The 18,012-nt window shown below is 38.8% G+C and overlaps 1 protein-coding gene and 1 pseudogene across 1 annotated transcript; one reads left to right on the top strand and one right to left on the bottom strand.

Moving 5' to 3' along the window:
- Positions 1–9,303: 9,303 nt before the first annotated feature.
- LOC136388681 (olfactory receptor 4C15-like) lies at positions 9,304–10,274 on the top strand (annotated as a pseudogene).
- A 5,422-nt stretch (positions 10,275–15,696) lies between these two features.
- LOC136388680 (C1GALT1-specific chaperone 1-like) lies at positions 15,697–16,644 on the bottom strand. The gene has a single exon (XM_066360500.1). It carries the CDS (start codon positions 16,642–16,644, stop codon positions 15,697–15,699), a length of 948 nt encoding a protein of 315 aa, XP_066216597.1.
- Between the last annotated feature and the right edge of the window lie 1,368 nt (positions 16,645–18,012).

Below are 18,012 nucleotides of genomic sequence, written 5' to 3'. Positions count from 1 at the left end.
CTTACCCTTCTCCTTTCAACATCCCATGAGTCAGAAGGAGAGGATCCAATCAGAAGCTAGAGTAATAGGGTTTGAATAAGTAGAACTGGGTTAGGGCATAACACCAATGTCTTGTGTCCTAAATGTACCCTGGGCCCAAGGCTGGCCTGCAGTATAAAAATATATGCTTAATAACTTCATCAGGAAAGGTGGACTTTTTCTTTAACCCAGAAAACCAACAAGTGTATTGAGATTGCATTTGACATGGACATGGTTCAGTACACCTCCCTGAGGCATTGTTAAAAAAAAAAAAGGAATTCTCTGCTTTTCTAAGCCCAGATCACACATTTATGTTGGGAGCCTAGGTACACACACCAATAAAACTCTGTGGTCTGAGTGTGGGACAAGAGTGGGTCTATTGCAAAAAGAGTGTATCATTGCAAAGAGTAAACCAAAAGTATCTACATCAGGCTTTGATCACTCTGAATTTAATGTGAGAGTAGTTGGTATGGTCCCAAAGTAGTTTTAACAGGATAAAATATAATTTGGTTAAAAATTCACACAATCCATTAATGTTTTCTGAAGACAAGCAAATCTACAAAATCCTCTAGGATGAGGTGAAACTTGAAGCTACAACTGGTTTATAATTTGGCTTGAGTGACTTTTTGTGGGAATATAGCATGAGGGTCAAATTAATCAAAGGGTTAGAGAGCTACAGAAATGATCACGAACCAGGATGCCCTAACCTAGGCAGGGAGAAGGTTGTGTGGCTACCTGATTTTGAAATCATCAAAGAATAGAATGAATGAGAGAAAGGACAGAAAAAACACTTAAAGGAGTAATGGCCAATTTTCCACCAAATTTAATAAAAACTGTAAATACACAGACCCAAGAATCTAATAAACCACAAGCACAAAAAATGGAGAAAATTATAGTAAAAATGCATTATAATAAATTGGTCAAAAGCAGTGACAAAGAGAAAATGTTAAAAGCAGCTAAAGAGAAAAGACACTATGTACAGAGACATAAAAATAAAAGTTACAGTAGATTTCTCACTAGAAACAATGTAAACTAAAAGACTTGAGTGACATCTTTAAAATATTCCATCTTTCTATAAGACTGCTGGTTGGAACTTAATTTTAAGAACCATCATCTGGAAAAACCAATCTTGGATTAAACTAATAGGACTCTTTAACCTAAGAATACCGAAGAAGCCACACAGAGACTGGTAGGAAAAGCAGAAATGTAGAGAGGGCTGCCCAGCTTCCGGGAGCGAATGGCAGCCCAGAGGGACTCACGTGACGGGAAGTGAGTTTAGCAGAGAGGGGAAGGCCCTGGGCCCCAGGAACAAAGCCCCAGCCTACAGCCACAGAGCCTAGAAGAAGCACATGGACAGTATGTAGTTGCAAAACAAGGATACTGTTTGTGAGAAAGAGACAGATTTCTCAGACCCAGAATTCTTCTTAAGGGGACTATGCAGAAAACCTCTTTTAAACTACTCACCCGGGGCTCCGGGGGCTGAGGAGAGATGAGAGAACTGGAATAGCAGGAAGAGAGAGTAATCAAGGTGGCACAGGCAGAAACACTTTGAGGGCCAGCCACCTAACCCCTGGGTTGAGCCACTCGCCAAATCTGAAGTGAATATTTCCCCTGGAACCAGCAATATCAGCAAAGGGATGCAAGACACAGGCCAAACAGGCTCTTCTGCAGCACTCAGAGCAGAGTTGCTTAAGAAATACAGTATTGAGTGTTAGGGTCTGAGGTGCAGTGCCCCCAACCACACTGCTACGGGGTAGCCAGAGGGCAGATGGGGATGGGACATGGAAGCACAGTCCCATCAGTGGGGCTGAACCTGAACAGGCCAAGACTAAGGCTGGGCATGAGCTCAGTCTCACCTGGCAGGGTGGAAGGGGCACACAAAACCAGTGCAGTCAGCTACGGGCCTGCCTCCAATTCCACCTGCAGAGGAAAAATGAAAGCCTGGGATCTGCAGAGACCCATGGCTGAGCACAGGCAAGCAGTCCTGGCTGGCTGAGTGCAACTTCGCCCATGGGGCAGGGCAAAAGCCTGGGAATAGGTGGAGACCACAGCTGAGCAAAGGTGCTCACCACTGCCTTCAATGCTGTGGCTTGTGGCCCTGTGTATGGCACAGAGCCCCACCGGTCGTGGTAGGGTGTAAGCCGAGGCTTGTAGACCAGAGTATGTGAACATAGCCCCTCCTGTCGAGCAGAGGTGGAAACCAAAGTGATAGCTAAAGCTGGCTGGTGCTGGAAACACCCATACCCAAATGCCTAAACACCCAAGGCATCCATAGAGGGAGTCATGAGCCTGCAGACAGACCATACCTAGGGAACACAGAGGCCACACCCATTGTACTACAATGGCCACACCCTTCTTGTACACAGACAAAATGGGAAGGCAGAGAAATGCAACCCAATTGAATCAAGGGAAATGCTCAGAAAAGGTCTTGAATGACTCAGATATAACCAAATTACCAGATTCAGAGTTTAATATACTGATTGTTAGGATGCTCAAAGATCTTAGAACAACAATAGATGATTATAGCAAACAACTAAATAAAGAGATAGCAAGTATAAAAAAGACATTGAAATAATAAAAAGAATCAGTCAGAAATGACAAATATAGTATCAGAAATGAAGACCACAATGGAAAGAATTAAAAGCAGGATGGATGAAGCTGAGGATTGAACCAGCAAGTTAGAGGACAAGATAAACAAAGGTACAGAAGCAGAGCACCAAAAGGTAAAGAGACTTAAAAAGTCTGAGGAAACTCTAAGAGAGCTCTGAGACAACATGAGGAGAAATAACATCCATATCATAAGGGTTCCTGAAGAAAAAGAGAAAACAAGGGATAGAGACTTTGTTCAATCAAATCATAGCTGAAAATGTCTCTAAATTGATGCAGAAAAAAATCACACAAGTTCAAGAAGCACAGAGAATTTCATTAAAGAGAAACCCAAAGAAATCTACACCAAGTCACATCATAATTAAAATACCAAAACTAAGTGATAAAGAGAAAATATTAAAAGCTGCTAGAGAAAAAAATGCTATCACCTACAAAGGAGCCCCCATAAGGATGTCATCAGACTTCTCAACAGAAACACTTGAGGGCAGAAGGGAAAGGCAAGAAATATTCAAAGTAATGCAGAACAAGAGCCTACAACCAAGACTACTTTATCCAGCAAGGTTATCATTTAAAATTGAAGGAGATATAAAAAGCTTCCCAGACAAAAAAAAGCAACTCAAGGAATTTATTATATCCATACAATGCTACAAGAAACGTTAAGTTACCTGTTGTAAACAAATCAAAGAGGGAAAAGAATATAGCAAAAAAGGAATACAGCTTTAAAGAATAAAATGGCAGTAAACAACTATATATCAATAATAACCTTAAATGTCAATGAATTAAATGATCCAATCAAAAGAGATAGGGTAGCTGTGTGGATAAGAAAACAGGACCCATACATATGCTGTCTACAAGAGACACACCTTAAAACAAAAGATGCACATAGACTGAAGGTAAAAGGATGGAAAAAAATATTTCATGCAAATAGAAATAAAAAAAAAGTTGGGGTAGCAAAACTTATATCAGACAAAATGGACTTTTAAAACAAAGGCTATTGTAAGAGATAAAGAAGGTTACTACATAATGATAAAGGGAGCAATCCAACAGGAAGTTATAACCATTATAAATGTCTATGCACCTAACATAGGAGCACCTAAATATATAAATAAGACTTTGATGGATAAAAAGAGCGAAATCAACAGCAATACTATAATAGTAGGGAATTTCAATACCCCTCTAACATCACTAGATAGATCTTCAAGAAAGAAAATTAACAAAGAAACAGCAGACGTAAAGGACACACTAGACCAACTCAATTTAGTAGATTTCTTCAGATCCTTTCACCCTAAAGCAGCAGAATATGCATTCTTTTCAAGTGCTCATGAAAACATTCCCTAGGATAGACCACATGTCAGGGCACAAAAGTGGTCTCAACAAGTTTAAGAAGATTGAAATCATATCAAGCATTTTCTCTGATCAAAATGGCATGAAGTTAGAAATCAACCACAACAGAAAAACTGAAAAATACTCAAACATTTGCAAAATAAATAGCATGTTATTAAATAACAAATGGGTTAACAATAAAATCAAAGAAGAAATAAAAAGATTCCAGAAACGAATGATAATGAGCATAGAACAACTCAAAATTTATGGGACACAGAAAAGGCAGTACTGAGAGGAAGTTTATAGTGTTACTGGCATACTTTTAAAGAAGCTAGAAAAAGGTCATACAACTTAAACCTGCATCTAAAAGAACTAGAACAAAAATAGCAAGTAAAGCCCAGAGCTAGTAGAAGGAAGGAAATAATTAAGATCAGAGTGGAAATAAATGACATAGAGGTTAAAGAAGCAATACAGAGGATCAAGAAAACACGGAGCTGGTTCTTTGAAAAGGTAAACAAGATCAACGAACCTTTAACCAGACTAACCAAGAAAAAAAGAGAGAGGACTCAAATAAATAAAAATAGAAATGAGAGTGGGGAAATAACAACTGACCCAAGAGAAATACAAAGAATTGTAAGAAAATAGTATGAAGAACTGTATGCCAAAAAATTAGACAACCTAGAGGAAATGGAAAAATTCCTTGAAACATAAAGTATTTTAAATATTAATCAGGAAGAATCAGAAAACCTAAACAGACCTATTACTACAAATGATATCAAAACAGTTATTAAAAAAACTCTCAATAAACAAAAGCCAGGGGCCCAATGGCTTCACAAATGAATTCTACCAAATATTCAAAGAAGAACTAATTCCTATTCTTCTCAAGATATTTCAAAAAATTCAAGAGGAAGGAATACTTCCAAGCTCCTTTTATGAGATGAGCATAATTCTGATTCCAAAACCAGGTAAAGACAACACAAGGAGAGAAACGTATAGGCCAATATCCTTGATGAATCTAGATGCTAAAATCCTCAACAAAATATTAGCCAACCGGATCCAGCAATATATGAAAAAAAAATGATACAACATGATCGAGTGGGATTTATTCTAGGAAGGCAAGGCTGGTACAATATTCACAAATCAATCAATGTGATTTCTCACATAAACAAAAGGAAGGAGAAGCTGGATCAGGCAGTGGCGCAGTAAATAGTGCATCTGACTGGGATGCAGAGAATCCATGTTAAAGACTCCAAGGTCTCCAGCTTGAGCGCGGGCTCATCTCGTTTGAGCAAAGCTCACCAGCTTGGACCCAAGGTTGCTGGCTTGAGCAAGGGTTTACTCGGTCTGCTGAAGGCCCACGGTCAAGGCATATATGAGAAAGCAATCAATGAACAACTAAGTTGTCACAACAAAAAACTGATGATTGATGCTTCTCATCTCTCTCCCTTCCTGTCTGTCTGTCCCTATCTATCCCTCTCTCTGACTCTCTCTCGATCTATGTAAAAAAAATAAAAAATAAAAAGAAAGAAAGAAAGAAATAAAAAAGGAGAAAAACCACATGATAATTTCAATTGATGCACAAAAAGCATTTGATAAAATCCAGCACCCACCCATGAACAAAACTCTCAGCAATGTGGGCATACAGGGAACATACCTCAACATGATAAAGCCCATCAATGACAAACCTACAGCCAACATCATACTCAAAGGGCAAAAATTAAAAGCAATCCCTTAAGATCAGGAACAAGGCAGGGGTGTCCCCTTTTACCACACTTATTCAACATAGTCCTGGAAGTCCTAGCCAAAGCAATCAGACAACAAGAAGAAATAAAAGGCATTCAAGTTGGAAAAGAAGAAGTGAAACTATCATTATTTGCAGATGATATGATATTGTATATAGAAAACCCTAAAGTCTCAGTCAAAAGACTACTGGACCTGATAAATGAATTCAGCAAGGTGGCAGGATACAAAATTAATACTCAGAAGTCAGAGGCATTTTTATACACCAACAATGAAATGTCAGAAAGAGAAATTAAGGAAAGAATCCCTTTCACTAATGCAACCATAACATAAAGTACCTAGGAGTAAATTTAACCAAGGAGATTAAAGACTTGTACTCGGAAAATTATAAAACATTGATAAAAGAAATCAAGGAAGATATATACAAGTGGAACCATATATCGTGCTCATGGTTAGGAAGAATAAACATTATTAAAATGTCTATATTAACCAAAGCAATGTATAAATTCAATGCAATACCAATGAAAATATCAATGACATACTTCAAAGATATAGAACACATATCCCCAAAATTTATATGGAACCAAAAAAGAACATGAATTGCCTCAGTAATATTGAAAAGGAACAATAAAGTGGGAAGCGTCACACTTCCTGGTATCAAGTTATACTTCAAGGCCATTGTATTCAAAACAGCTTGGTACTGGCATAAGACCAGGCATATAGATCAATGGTACAGAACGGAGAACCCAGAAATAAACCCATACCTTCATGGACAACTGATATTTGACAAAGGAGGTAAGAGCATACAATGGAGTAAAGACAGCCTCTTCAACAAATAGTGTTGGGAAAATTGTACAGCTACCTGCAAAAAAATGAAACTAGACCACCAACTTACATCATTCACAAAAATAAACTCAAAAAGGATAAAAGACTTAAATGTAAGCAGTGGAACCATAAGCATCTCAGAAGAAAACAGGCAGTAAGCTCTCCGACCTCTCTTGCAGCAATATATTTGCTGATTTATCTTCACGGACAGGTGAAATAAAAGACAGTATAAACTAATAGGGCTATATTAAAGTGAAAGCTTTTGCACAGCTAAAGACAATATGAACCGAATAAAAAGACAAACGACACAATGGGAGAAAATATTTGACAATACGTCTGATAAGGGCTTAATAACTAAAACTTATAAAAAACTTATAAAACTGAGTACCAGGAATATAAACAATCCAATAAAAAATGGGCCCAAGAAATGAATAGACACTTCTCCAAAGAGGACGTCCTGATGGCCAATAGGCATATAAAAAATGCTCAACATCACTTATCATTAGAGAAATACAAATTAAAACCACGATGAGATAACACCTCACAACAGTCAGAATGGCGCTCATCAACAAAACACCACAGAGTAAGTGCTGGCGAGGTGGTGGAGAAAAGGGAATGCTGGTGCACTGTTGGTGGGAATGCAGACTGGTGCAGCCACTGTGGAAAACAATATGAAGATTCCTCAAAAAATAAAAAATCGAACTGCCTTTTGACCCAGTTATCCCACTTTTAGGAAACACCGTAGTACCAGTTTTTTTTCTTTTTTTTCAAAGATTTTATTTATTCATTATAGAGAGGAGAAAGAGAGAGAGAGAGAGAGAGAGAGAGAGAGAGAGAGAAGGGGGGAGGAGCAGAAATAATCAACTCCCATATGTGCCTTGACCAGGCAAGCCCAGGGTTTTGAACCGGCAACCTCAGCGTTTCCAGGTTGACACTTTATCCGCTGAGCATAGCACTGTTTTGAAAGGAGAAATGTACCCCCAGGTTTATGGCAGCATTGTTCACAATAGCGAAGATCTGGAAACAGCCCAAGTGTCTGTCAATGGATGTGTTAATTAAAAAGCAGTGGTACATATATACAATAGAATACTATGCGGCCATGAAAAGGAAGGAAACCTTACCTTTTGCGATAAAATGGATGGACCTGAAAACTATTATTTTGAGTGGAATAAGCTAGGCAGAAAAAGAAAAATATCATATGACCTCAGTCATTTGAGGAGTCCAATGAACAATGTGAACTGAGGAACGGAACTGAGACAGAGGAGGGATCAAAGGGACCAGAGGAAAAGAGGACAGAAGGAAAGGGGATAATGGGATGGGATAAAGCTGAAGGGAAGGGGGGAGGGCGCTATTGGAAGGGGGGCAAAGAGGATGTTGAGGGGAATACGGGGGAGGGGGATGCATTCCAGGCAACACTAGAACCTATGTAAACACAATAAAAGAATTTTAAAAAATGAAAGTGTTGCACATTTAAATAATATCACATTTTTCCTGTGATCAAAAAGTATTTTGTATTTGTGAAGAAACAAAAGAATACATTAAAATACTTAACAGCCTCGGTCATCGTAGAGCAGGAATTAAGAGTAAAATTCATTGTCATTTCTGCTTTGTGTCAATGTCTCCGGGGTTTGTTCTCACTATTTATTGTAATGTTTCTTTTGTGCTTCTAACTGCATAAATGCTTCTCATATGTATTGCCTTATCTGATTCTCATAAGAACCTTGGCATTGTTACTATATCCAGTTAGAGAAGTAGAATTTGTATCTTTTAGAATTTTAAAAAACTTTTCTAATATAATATAACTAAGGAGAAGAACCTGGATTTGAACCAGTGCTCTACTAATCTAGACTTGATGTTCTTTAGAAATTTTTTTTCTCTTTTGCTTTTATTTTTGAAATAAAAATTTTAAATTACAGTTGACATTCAATATTATTTTAGTTTCACGTGTACAGCATAGTGGTGAGACATTATATAACAGTGGTCCCCCAGATAGGTCTAGGACCCATCTAACACCACATGTACTTATTACAATATTATGTGATATTAACAGTCATTATGACAATACTCTTAGGTAGGTATTACTTTTTATAAACATCTGTTCTTATTTTAAATGATGAATGAAGAAAGAACCCAACTCAACACATGCATACTGGTTATGTTTTAGTATAGATCTAGGCACTTTTCCATAGATCTTTCTTTTTTTTTTATAGGAAATGACTTAATTTCTCTTAAAGTCCTAATTCAGTTAAAAATTTTTTTTTTTTTAAATTAGGAAAGTAGCTATGATTTTCAAGTTCTTAATCTCTGGGTTATTTCTTCTTCTCTTTGTAGATAAGGCATTCTCCTGATTAGGGTGGCATGCAGCCGTCCCTGCTCCCATTCCAGACTAATGGCAAGCATGGACAATCAGTTATGGTCCTCATCCTCAGAATTTGGATGTAGCTTTGGAATCCTCCTCAACAATTCACTCTGGGAAACAACTATGAAATGATTGGAGCTGGCAGTTAAGATAAAAGCTATGTCTCATTCCTACCATATGTAACTACTTGTTTTCTCCTATATTAAAGCTCTGGTTATTTTAAACGTATTTAATAATTTAATTCCTCCCAAATTCTGCCTGACCTTTCACTATTACCCTTAGAAAATTTCTAATATTGTGTTTTTCAATTAAAACAGAAGCACACCATCAGCTTTGCATATAGATGTACCAACTTGTATATGACTGTGATATGATGGTATCATCAACTGGTCCCAGGCGAATTTTTCTTTTCTCATGTTTACAGACTCTATATGCTCACTGTGGTAGCATTTAGCTTTTCCTTGGGAACCATGCAAAACCAAAGCTTTGTAACTGAGTTCATCCTGCTGGGTTTTTCGCAGAATCTAAATTTTCAGAAAGTAGTGTTTGTTATATTTTTGTTCAACTACATTGCAACTGTTGGCAGCAACTTGCTAATTGTGGTGACCATCGGCAGCAGCCCAGCACTCCTCGCCACCCCATGTACTGCTTCTTGGCCTTTCTGTCATTCCTGGATACCTGCTTAACACTGTCATTGCCCCAAAGATGATTATGGACTCTGTCCATGAGAGGAAAACCGTCTCCTTCGAAGGCTGCATGACCCAGCTCTTTGCTGAACACTTCTTTGCTGGGGTGGAGATGACTGTCCTCACAGTCATAGCCTATGACCGCTACATAGCCATCTGCAAGCCCTTGCATTACTCTTCTATCATGAATGAAGGCTCTGCGGCATTCTGATGGGGGTGGCCTGGACACGGGCTTCCTGCATTCCATGATACAAATTCTCTTTACTTCCCAGCTGCTCTTCTGTGGTCCCAATGTCATCGATCATTTCATGTGTGACTTGTACCCATTACTAGAGCTGGCCTGCACCGACACTTCACATCTTTGGCCTTTTAATGGTGGCCAACAGTGGGTTTATCTGCATCATAATCTTCTGTTTGCTGTTGTCTCCTATGGCGTCATCTTGTTCTCGCTGTGAACCCACAGTACCGAAGGGCAGCGGCAAGCCCTCTCCACCTGCAGATCTCACATTGCTGTTGTGGTTTTGTTCTTTGTCCCCTGCATATTTGTGTATGCCCGACCTCCATCTGCTTTCCTCTTTGACAAGATGGTGGCGATATTTTACACCATCCTAACACCCTTGCTCAATCCTTGGATTTATATCTTCAGGGATGAGGGAATGAAAAGTGCCATGAGGAAAACATGGCACAGAATGAAGGTGGTTTGTCATGCAAGATAAGACATCTGGTGGAATCTATACTCAGTTTGTTTCTACAACACAACAGAGCTGCTGAGTGCATTTCCACCAATGAAGGGTTAGAGTGGTCCAGGCTCCCTAAGTCCTCCTTGGCTTCAGCACTTTCAAAAGCTTCTCTGCTCACAGGGGGGGCCAATAAACTGTACACAGTATTGAGGCCAGCTTGAGAAAAGTTTCTGTCTTGTGAGAACCCCTTACTTTAAGAGATTTAGGACAGAATAGAAGATAGGGCTGCACTTTCCCCACACTTGGGTTTTCTCCACTCCTAGATTTTTTTTTTTTTGTATTTTTCTGAAGCTGGAAACGGGTAGAGACAGTCAGACAGACTCCCGCATGCGCCGACCGGGATCCACCCTGCACGCCCAACAGGGGCGAGGCTCTGCCCACCAGGGGGTGGTGCTCTGCCCCTCCAGGCTTTGCTCTGTCGCGACCAGAGCCACTCTAGCGCCTGGGGCAGAGGCCAAGGAGCCATCCCCAGCACCCGGGCCATCTTTGCTCCAATGGAGCCTTGGCTGCGGGAGGGGAAGAAAGAGACAGAGAGGAAGGAGAGGGGGAGGGGTGGAGAAGCAGATGGGTGCTTCTTCTGTGTGCCCTGGCCGGGAATCGAACCTGGGATTCTGCATGCCAGGCCAACGCTCTACCACTGAGCCAACCGGCCAGGGCCCACTCCTAGATTTTTAAGACCGTTGGAAACCCTTGGTCATGACCCACAACTGTACCCCCATTCTGGTTTTGGGGCTCATGATAGTGCAGAGGGTTACGGAGAAAAACAATGAATTCTGTGATAAAATCTTGGGTCAAGCTATATTCCCTAATATATATTTCTTGCTCTTTTCCCCGCTTTATGCCCCACCTCCTGACTCTTCTTTTCTAGAGTCTGCTCACTCTCACTCTCCTCTCTCCTGCTCTAACTTCAGTCATTGTCCACTCTTTTCTCTTCTTCTTTACTATTATTCACTTTGGTATTTTTTTCTGCTTTGATATTTGTCTTACTATGCAGCTTACAGAACTTGATTTTGGAAATTTAAGCATCAATTGGCATCCTTCTAAGAGGGCTCAAGATTTCTCTTTTCCAGGATGCAATGTACATGATCAAGGTTTGATGTTTCATGTGAGTGGATGGTGAATGCTAGAAAGAGAGGCTATCTAGTAGAATCCCACTGTAATTTTAGCCTAACTGTACTTGGAAAAACTTTCTTTATCACATGTCAAACTTTGTACATTGAAAGAAAAAGGCAAATGGCCACGCTTACCTTGCTAAGTAACATGAAAGGCAAATGAAATATTAATAACAAAAGTAGAGGCTGTATGAATAATAAGATTATACAACAAGAATAATATATAATCTATGATTATGTTATTCAACTAAATATATTTTTAATAACACAGCAATAGAGGCAAATAGGAGATAGAGGCAGATGTCTATCTGGGAATAAAAGGGAAGACTTTTAGTATCAAATATATTTGAATTGGTTTAAATTTCAACAGGTAAAATAGGAGGGAAAATAGCATTCTCCACTAGTGTGATGTACCTCCAGATCAGAGAATTAGGATATTCCAGGAGTGTTAGACAATGACTGAATTCAGTGATAAAACTCTGAGGTACTGTTGATCTGACCTAATACATACATCTTGTCAAGAGCTGCTTCCCAGTCTTTTTATGTTCCCAAAATTTCTCTTTGCTTATTCACAATAGAATAAAACAGAATTACGTGACCTGGCTCTCGTTGTTGTCCAATATCTGTCCATAATTGTACAATTTAAGGATGGTGTAGTTCTCATAGAATCATCTCTATCTTTACCTGAAGTGCTGGATGTTTCTCCTCTCATAAAATTTTTCTTATTTTTCTACCTAAGTCCTCCTGTCTTCGCAGCAAATAGCTCTCTTCTTTGGTGTTTATCTTTTATCAGGAATCTAATATATTCAAATTAAGTAATAATTCATTATTCTTTTTGTAGTCATCAGAGATAAGTGGAACTGCCAATCAGAGCTTATCATTATTAATGTAACATCTCTACTTATCACACTGAACTAATATTATTTTAACTGACTGCAAGAAAACAATGTTGTCCTTTATCTCAGCTGCTTACTCCCATGGATAAGAGTCCAGAGGGAAGTCATTCCATAAGTTGAATTCAGTGGCTCCTTCCCCCTGGGAGCATTAGCTGAATCTGGGCATAGACAGAAAGCCGAGAATCTGGGCTAACACAGGTGGAGTGTTACTAGAGTGAGGGCAACAGCAGCAGCAGATCTTTTGGAGGAAACTTGGAGAGATTCAATCCTGTAATATTTTTCCCTTACAGCATTTCTCCAGTCCTTGGATTTTCTATGCGCTGAATTGTATCCCCTCCCAAAAATGATGAAATCCTAACCCCCACTGGCTGTGAATTCACCATAAATTAAGATAAAGTCATTGGAGTGAGCTCTAATCCATTATGACTGATTTTTTTTTTTAAAAAAGAATTTCCCTTGATTACTTACACAGATTTATTTTATTTAATTTTTAGATTTTATTCATTTTTAGAGAGAGAGAGAGAGAAGGAGGGAGGAGCAGGAAGCACTAACTCCCATATGTGCTTTGACCTGGCAAGCCCAGGGTTTCGAACTGGTGCCCTCAGCATTCTAGGTCAACACTTTATCCACTGCACCACCACAGGTCAGGTGACAGATATTTTTATAAAAACGTGAAATCTGGACACAGAGGCACAAGCACACAAGAAAAATGCCCTTTGAAGATGAAGGCTGAAGTTGGGGTGATGTACCTGTAAATCATGGAACTCCAAAGATTGCCAGTGAACCAGCAGGGGCTGGGGTGAGGCTCTGAGAACACTGCCCTCCTCTCCTCAGAAGGAGCGTGTACTAAGACCAAATGGAAAGATGAAATCCTGCCATTTGCCACAACATGGCTGGACCTTGAGAATATCGTACTAAGTGAAATGTTGGACAGAAAATGGTAAGAACCATATGATCTCACCCAAATGAGGGATATAAAACTGAAAGCAATAAATGAACAAATGTGAAAACAAACAAAAACTCACACAGACATCGGGATGGTGGTAACCAGAGGGAAGGGGGTGGGGTGGTAATAACGGGTAAGGGGTCAAACATATTGTGACTGAAGATGATTTGACTTTAGGTGGTGGGCATATACAATATACAGATCATGTATCATAGAACTGTACACTTGAAACCTATATCATCCTATTACCCAACGTCACCCCAATAAATTTAATCAAGAAAATGGAAAAAGAGAAAATGGCAACTACAAGCATTGTGATAAATAGAAACATTGGGTATTAAGAATAAAAATAAAACCAAATAAAGAGGAGAAAGCAAAAATATATAAACATGAAGAAAATACAAAAAAGCTAAAATATGGTTGTTTGATTTGTAGAAGAAAATTGAAAAACTCCTACCATGTGATAGTAGTTGCATGTTATACATTTGACAAAACTCACTTCCTATACATTTAAAAATAGTGTATCTTACTGTATATAATTTATATTTAAAAATCAATTTAAAAATAAAAATATGTAAAGAGATTTTTCTTGTAATTCTTTCTCCCTCCTTTTTTACCTACTGATGTACTGACTTCATATTGTTTTAGAAATTAAAGAAATTTTAGTTAATACTTTTCATTGTAATTATTTATATTATATTTTATCAATGCTATTATTATTTGAAATAATTATTATACCTCATGACCACATTTTCTAGAATAGGAAGCTAGGAGAAGATATATGCCTAAAGCCACAGAAACAAATGAGGGAGCTAGAATTTTATTATTTCCCATCTGTTTGAATCTTCACCTGGTCTCAGAGCTTTGACTGCCATTAGAAAAGTTTTGACTTAAAGGACAGACAGAGACTTTGGTAGCTTTTAGTAGTCAATGCCTCAGAAAGTCAATGTGACTTAGAAAGCGTGGTTTTTCCTTAGAGCAGGGCGCATGGGTAGAGCACCTGGTAACAGAAATGGGAGGTGTCCCTTAGGGCAAACTTGGACTCTGAGGACAGAATCTGCCTGTTGACAGCCTTTTAGGGGACGAAATGGCCGCATGGTTTGCTGTGCTCCTGGATTAAGTGAGCCAAGTAGTTTAATGAGCAAATTGGTTTGGTTTGGGTGAGATGGGTGGAGTTCTCATCCCTCCTAAGGTGGGGCATCTGTGAACTTTCATGAAACACCTATAAATATCTGATGGAGGACAAAGAATTCTTTAATTCATGTGCTCTACAGGGCAATGTTTTGGGGCAATACAGCTAGTTTTAGAGATGTTTCTATCACAGAATAGTGGGGATAGTTCCTTTTTATTCTAGGAAGTGGTAAGAGTAGAAGAAACTTTCTGCTGGTATTCTAGTCCTTTTGGAAAATCTAGTTCCCACTTTCTAGGAAGGGTTGGCCATCTACGGAGCATATCCCCTACCCAAAGAACCTGTAATGGTAAAGCCAAGCGGATCCATTTGAAACACAATTTACATGTTGCAAACTCATGTGCAAGATTCATCGTCAAGGTAAATCAGAACTGAAGGAGTGAAAACTATGAGCTCTCGGCTGGATATCACCTGTTTTATTAAAAGAGAAAGGTAAGTGTTGAAGCTGCACTAAACTATTTCCTTTCTCTTGCCTCTTACTCAACTGATATATTTTTTTTATCCAAACCACAGATAAGAGCTTGATTCACTGGGAAACAACATTGTTAAATGACATTATATTCTTCATTGTCAAAGTCCAATTCCAGTATCTGCACAGAAAAGTACAGAGAGTTACAATACAATTGTGTATGCTAAGACTCCCCTAGGTTAGTTCCCAGGGAAACTTAAACTCTGTAAGTAATTGTCACTCATTCTCTCAAGGATGGATTTCAGTTTCCAGTTTTTCATTACTTGGGTCCATTTCCTTTGTTGCTTGGTTGTGTATTTTGAGGAAGCAAACTCACTGTCACTTGTGGAGCCTTAGAACAGAAACCGACATGAGAAGTAATGGAAGCACAGCTAAAAGATTTACTTTATTCACAAATTCACAACTAGCAAATCATTTGCATATCTTTGAAAGTGAAAAAAACATTTAAATATTTTAATCAATCAGAAAGAAAACATGCCACAGATTTTAAATGTTCATTATTTAGAATTAATAGCATAAGTATATTTATGAATATATGCTTTATTTGTAAAATTATTCTTAAAATATTTCCTTCTAACATATTGGAAATTTTCACGTATGTTTTAAGGGAAAAACCCACCCTATTTAAAAATGTAATCCTACATTTTAATGTGTGATTAAACCAGTGTCACCAAACTGAAAAATAAAAAAAGAAACATGCTGCTGAGTTGGATACATAGTTGTTATTGCAAATAATGACAGTACATGTACTATATGGTAATCACATATATATTCTCGTTTCACTTCTCAGTCATTGTCAGAATCGTTTGGAGGTAAGAAAGCCAATGCATCACTGAAAAGATGCCCAAATGCCCTAAGTCGGTACACCCCATACATCATCACATGCATCTGATTAGGAGTCAGTCCATTAAAAGTAACAGCCATATCTGAACAACATCCTTCTACTACCAGGTTGGTTTGATTAGTCAATGCCTCTTGAATTAAAAGCCCAACAGATTTGGTATTAAATACATCTTTTCCTTCAGAATCTTCTACATTTTCTGCAAACACTCCACCATATTTCAGGCAGACTGCTAGCTGCTTATCTTCAGATATCTTCCAAATCATCCCTCTCTGTTCAGGACACTTTTCAGAAACACTGAGAAGGCTGTTAAGTCTTTTCACTGATTCTATACTTAAGACAATTCCTCCTTCCGCATTCACATATTCAAGGTCTCCAGATTTTACAGTGCGGCCTAGGTAGAAAGGTTGTGATGGGTCCTTTTCAAACAAAAAATACTTTAGGTTTTCAATAATAGCAAACGTTGTGGGGCGTACAAGGAAGAACCAGCTGTACTGGTCTTGATATTTATCAAAGGCGTGTTTGTAAGCCTTTCTCATCATTAACCACATGTCATTTGTTCCCATGTTAATCGACTCAAACACTTGAACAGTTTCAGAACTGAAGAACTCTGCTTTGTCACAGTGTTTGGCCCAAGTCTCCTTCACTGCAGCCGAAAGACGCACATCTTTGGGTTTTACGAGGATGATACAGTAAACCCGAAACTTCTTACTGAGCTCCAGGCGTTCATCTGAAATTTTCAAGATGCCTTCTTTATTAGGAGCTTGCAGGTGATGTTCATGGTACATTTTATTTACATAACCAATCCTAATGTGTCCTAGCATAGTGATCAAGGCACAGAAAAGGCTTCCCAGCACCATACCCTTCAAAAACAAACTGCTTTCAGGAAGCATTTTTTCCCACATATGTAACGACTCCGGGTGGGAAAGCGCAGCCGCGCGCACGGTTTTTTCTACCAAATTCGTGCACCCTACCGTTATGTTCCTGTTTGGGCCGATCTAGACGCAGGCGGTGTCCTCTCGTTGGTCTCTATACTTTTACAATTTTTCAAGGAATGATAAGGAGGTAAGGGGAGGGAGAAGGAGATGGCATATATGAAATTGTGTCCTCTCACTCTGGGAACATAAAATATCCATATGAGGATTCCATTAATGAATTCTAGGACTGGCCATGTATAATAACTGACATTTATGAAATAACAGCCTGACTGGTATGTATGAGCTAATAATTCTCACGTTAAAAACCGACACAGATATCTGAAAGTAAATTGTGCGAGACATATTATGTAGAAAGTATTGAATATTGGACATTGTGTGAAAGGAATTATATTTTATGTTTTGTGACTATAACAATGACACTATATTTAGGGCAGTGAAAATACCTTGTAGGTGTTTAAAACGACGGACCTATATCATCACACGTTTATCCAGACCCGTAGAACGTACACTACTGTGAGTGAGCCCAAAGGTAAATTATGGGTTTGGGGTGATTCTGATGTGTCATTCATTGTGGCTTTATCATTTAGAGCAGATGTGCCCCTCTGGGGGGAGGTGTTAATGGTGTGTGACAGTTATTCATGTGTAGAGGCAGGGACTATATGGATAATCTCCATAGCTTTCTCTCAATTGTGCTGGGAACGTATGACTGCTCTAAAATATATGTAAAGCCTGAACAGTGACAACCATGACAACAGAGGATCCTATTAAAGCTGGGAGGAGATGCTTAATTTTTCTGTGTCCCACAGAAGCTTACTGAAAGTGAGCACTCTAATCCTTTAAGAAAGGAAGTGCCAATTCAGAAGCCACCTCCAATCATAGTTGGGGTGCCTGCAGGCCAGTCTTTATTTTGTTGGGGGTCATTTGTATGCCTTCCACTGAGTTTCCAAGTGCAAGGGAGAGAAAGACAGATGTCTTCACGGGAACTCGAACATCTTGAGGGAGGTGGACACTTCATGATAGGTCAGCTCAAAGTCTAGTTGAACTAAATCTAGAAAGAAAAGATGACTAACTTCTGTTAAACAAATGTGAGTGTAGTTTTTTCTTAGGTGCTGGATAAATCTTAGTAAAATCTATTCTCCTGTTTTGTATGCTTCCAAGTTTTACATTTCACCTACAAAAATATATTTACACCTCATAACCTGGCTTTCATGGACTTTGGCTAGGAGGAAAACTGACTTTTCCAAACCTCCCTCCTGTGACGTTAGAATCTGGCTACTCTGGAGGTTTCATATTGATCTTTCCTCTAGTTGCTTATACATTTGC

Source organism: Saccopteryx leptura, chromosome 1 (assembly GCF_036850995.1).
Source record: "Saccopteryx leptura isolate mSacLep1 chromosome 1, mSacLep1_pri_phased_curated, whole genome shotgun sequence".
Taxonomy (NCBI): Eukaryota; Metazoa; Chordata; class Mammalia; order Chiroptera; family Emballonuridae; genus Saccopteryx; species Saccopteryx leptura.
Note: the sequence above shows the minus strand (reverse complement) of the source record. Positions and strands in the feature narration are given on the sequence as shown.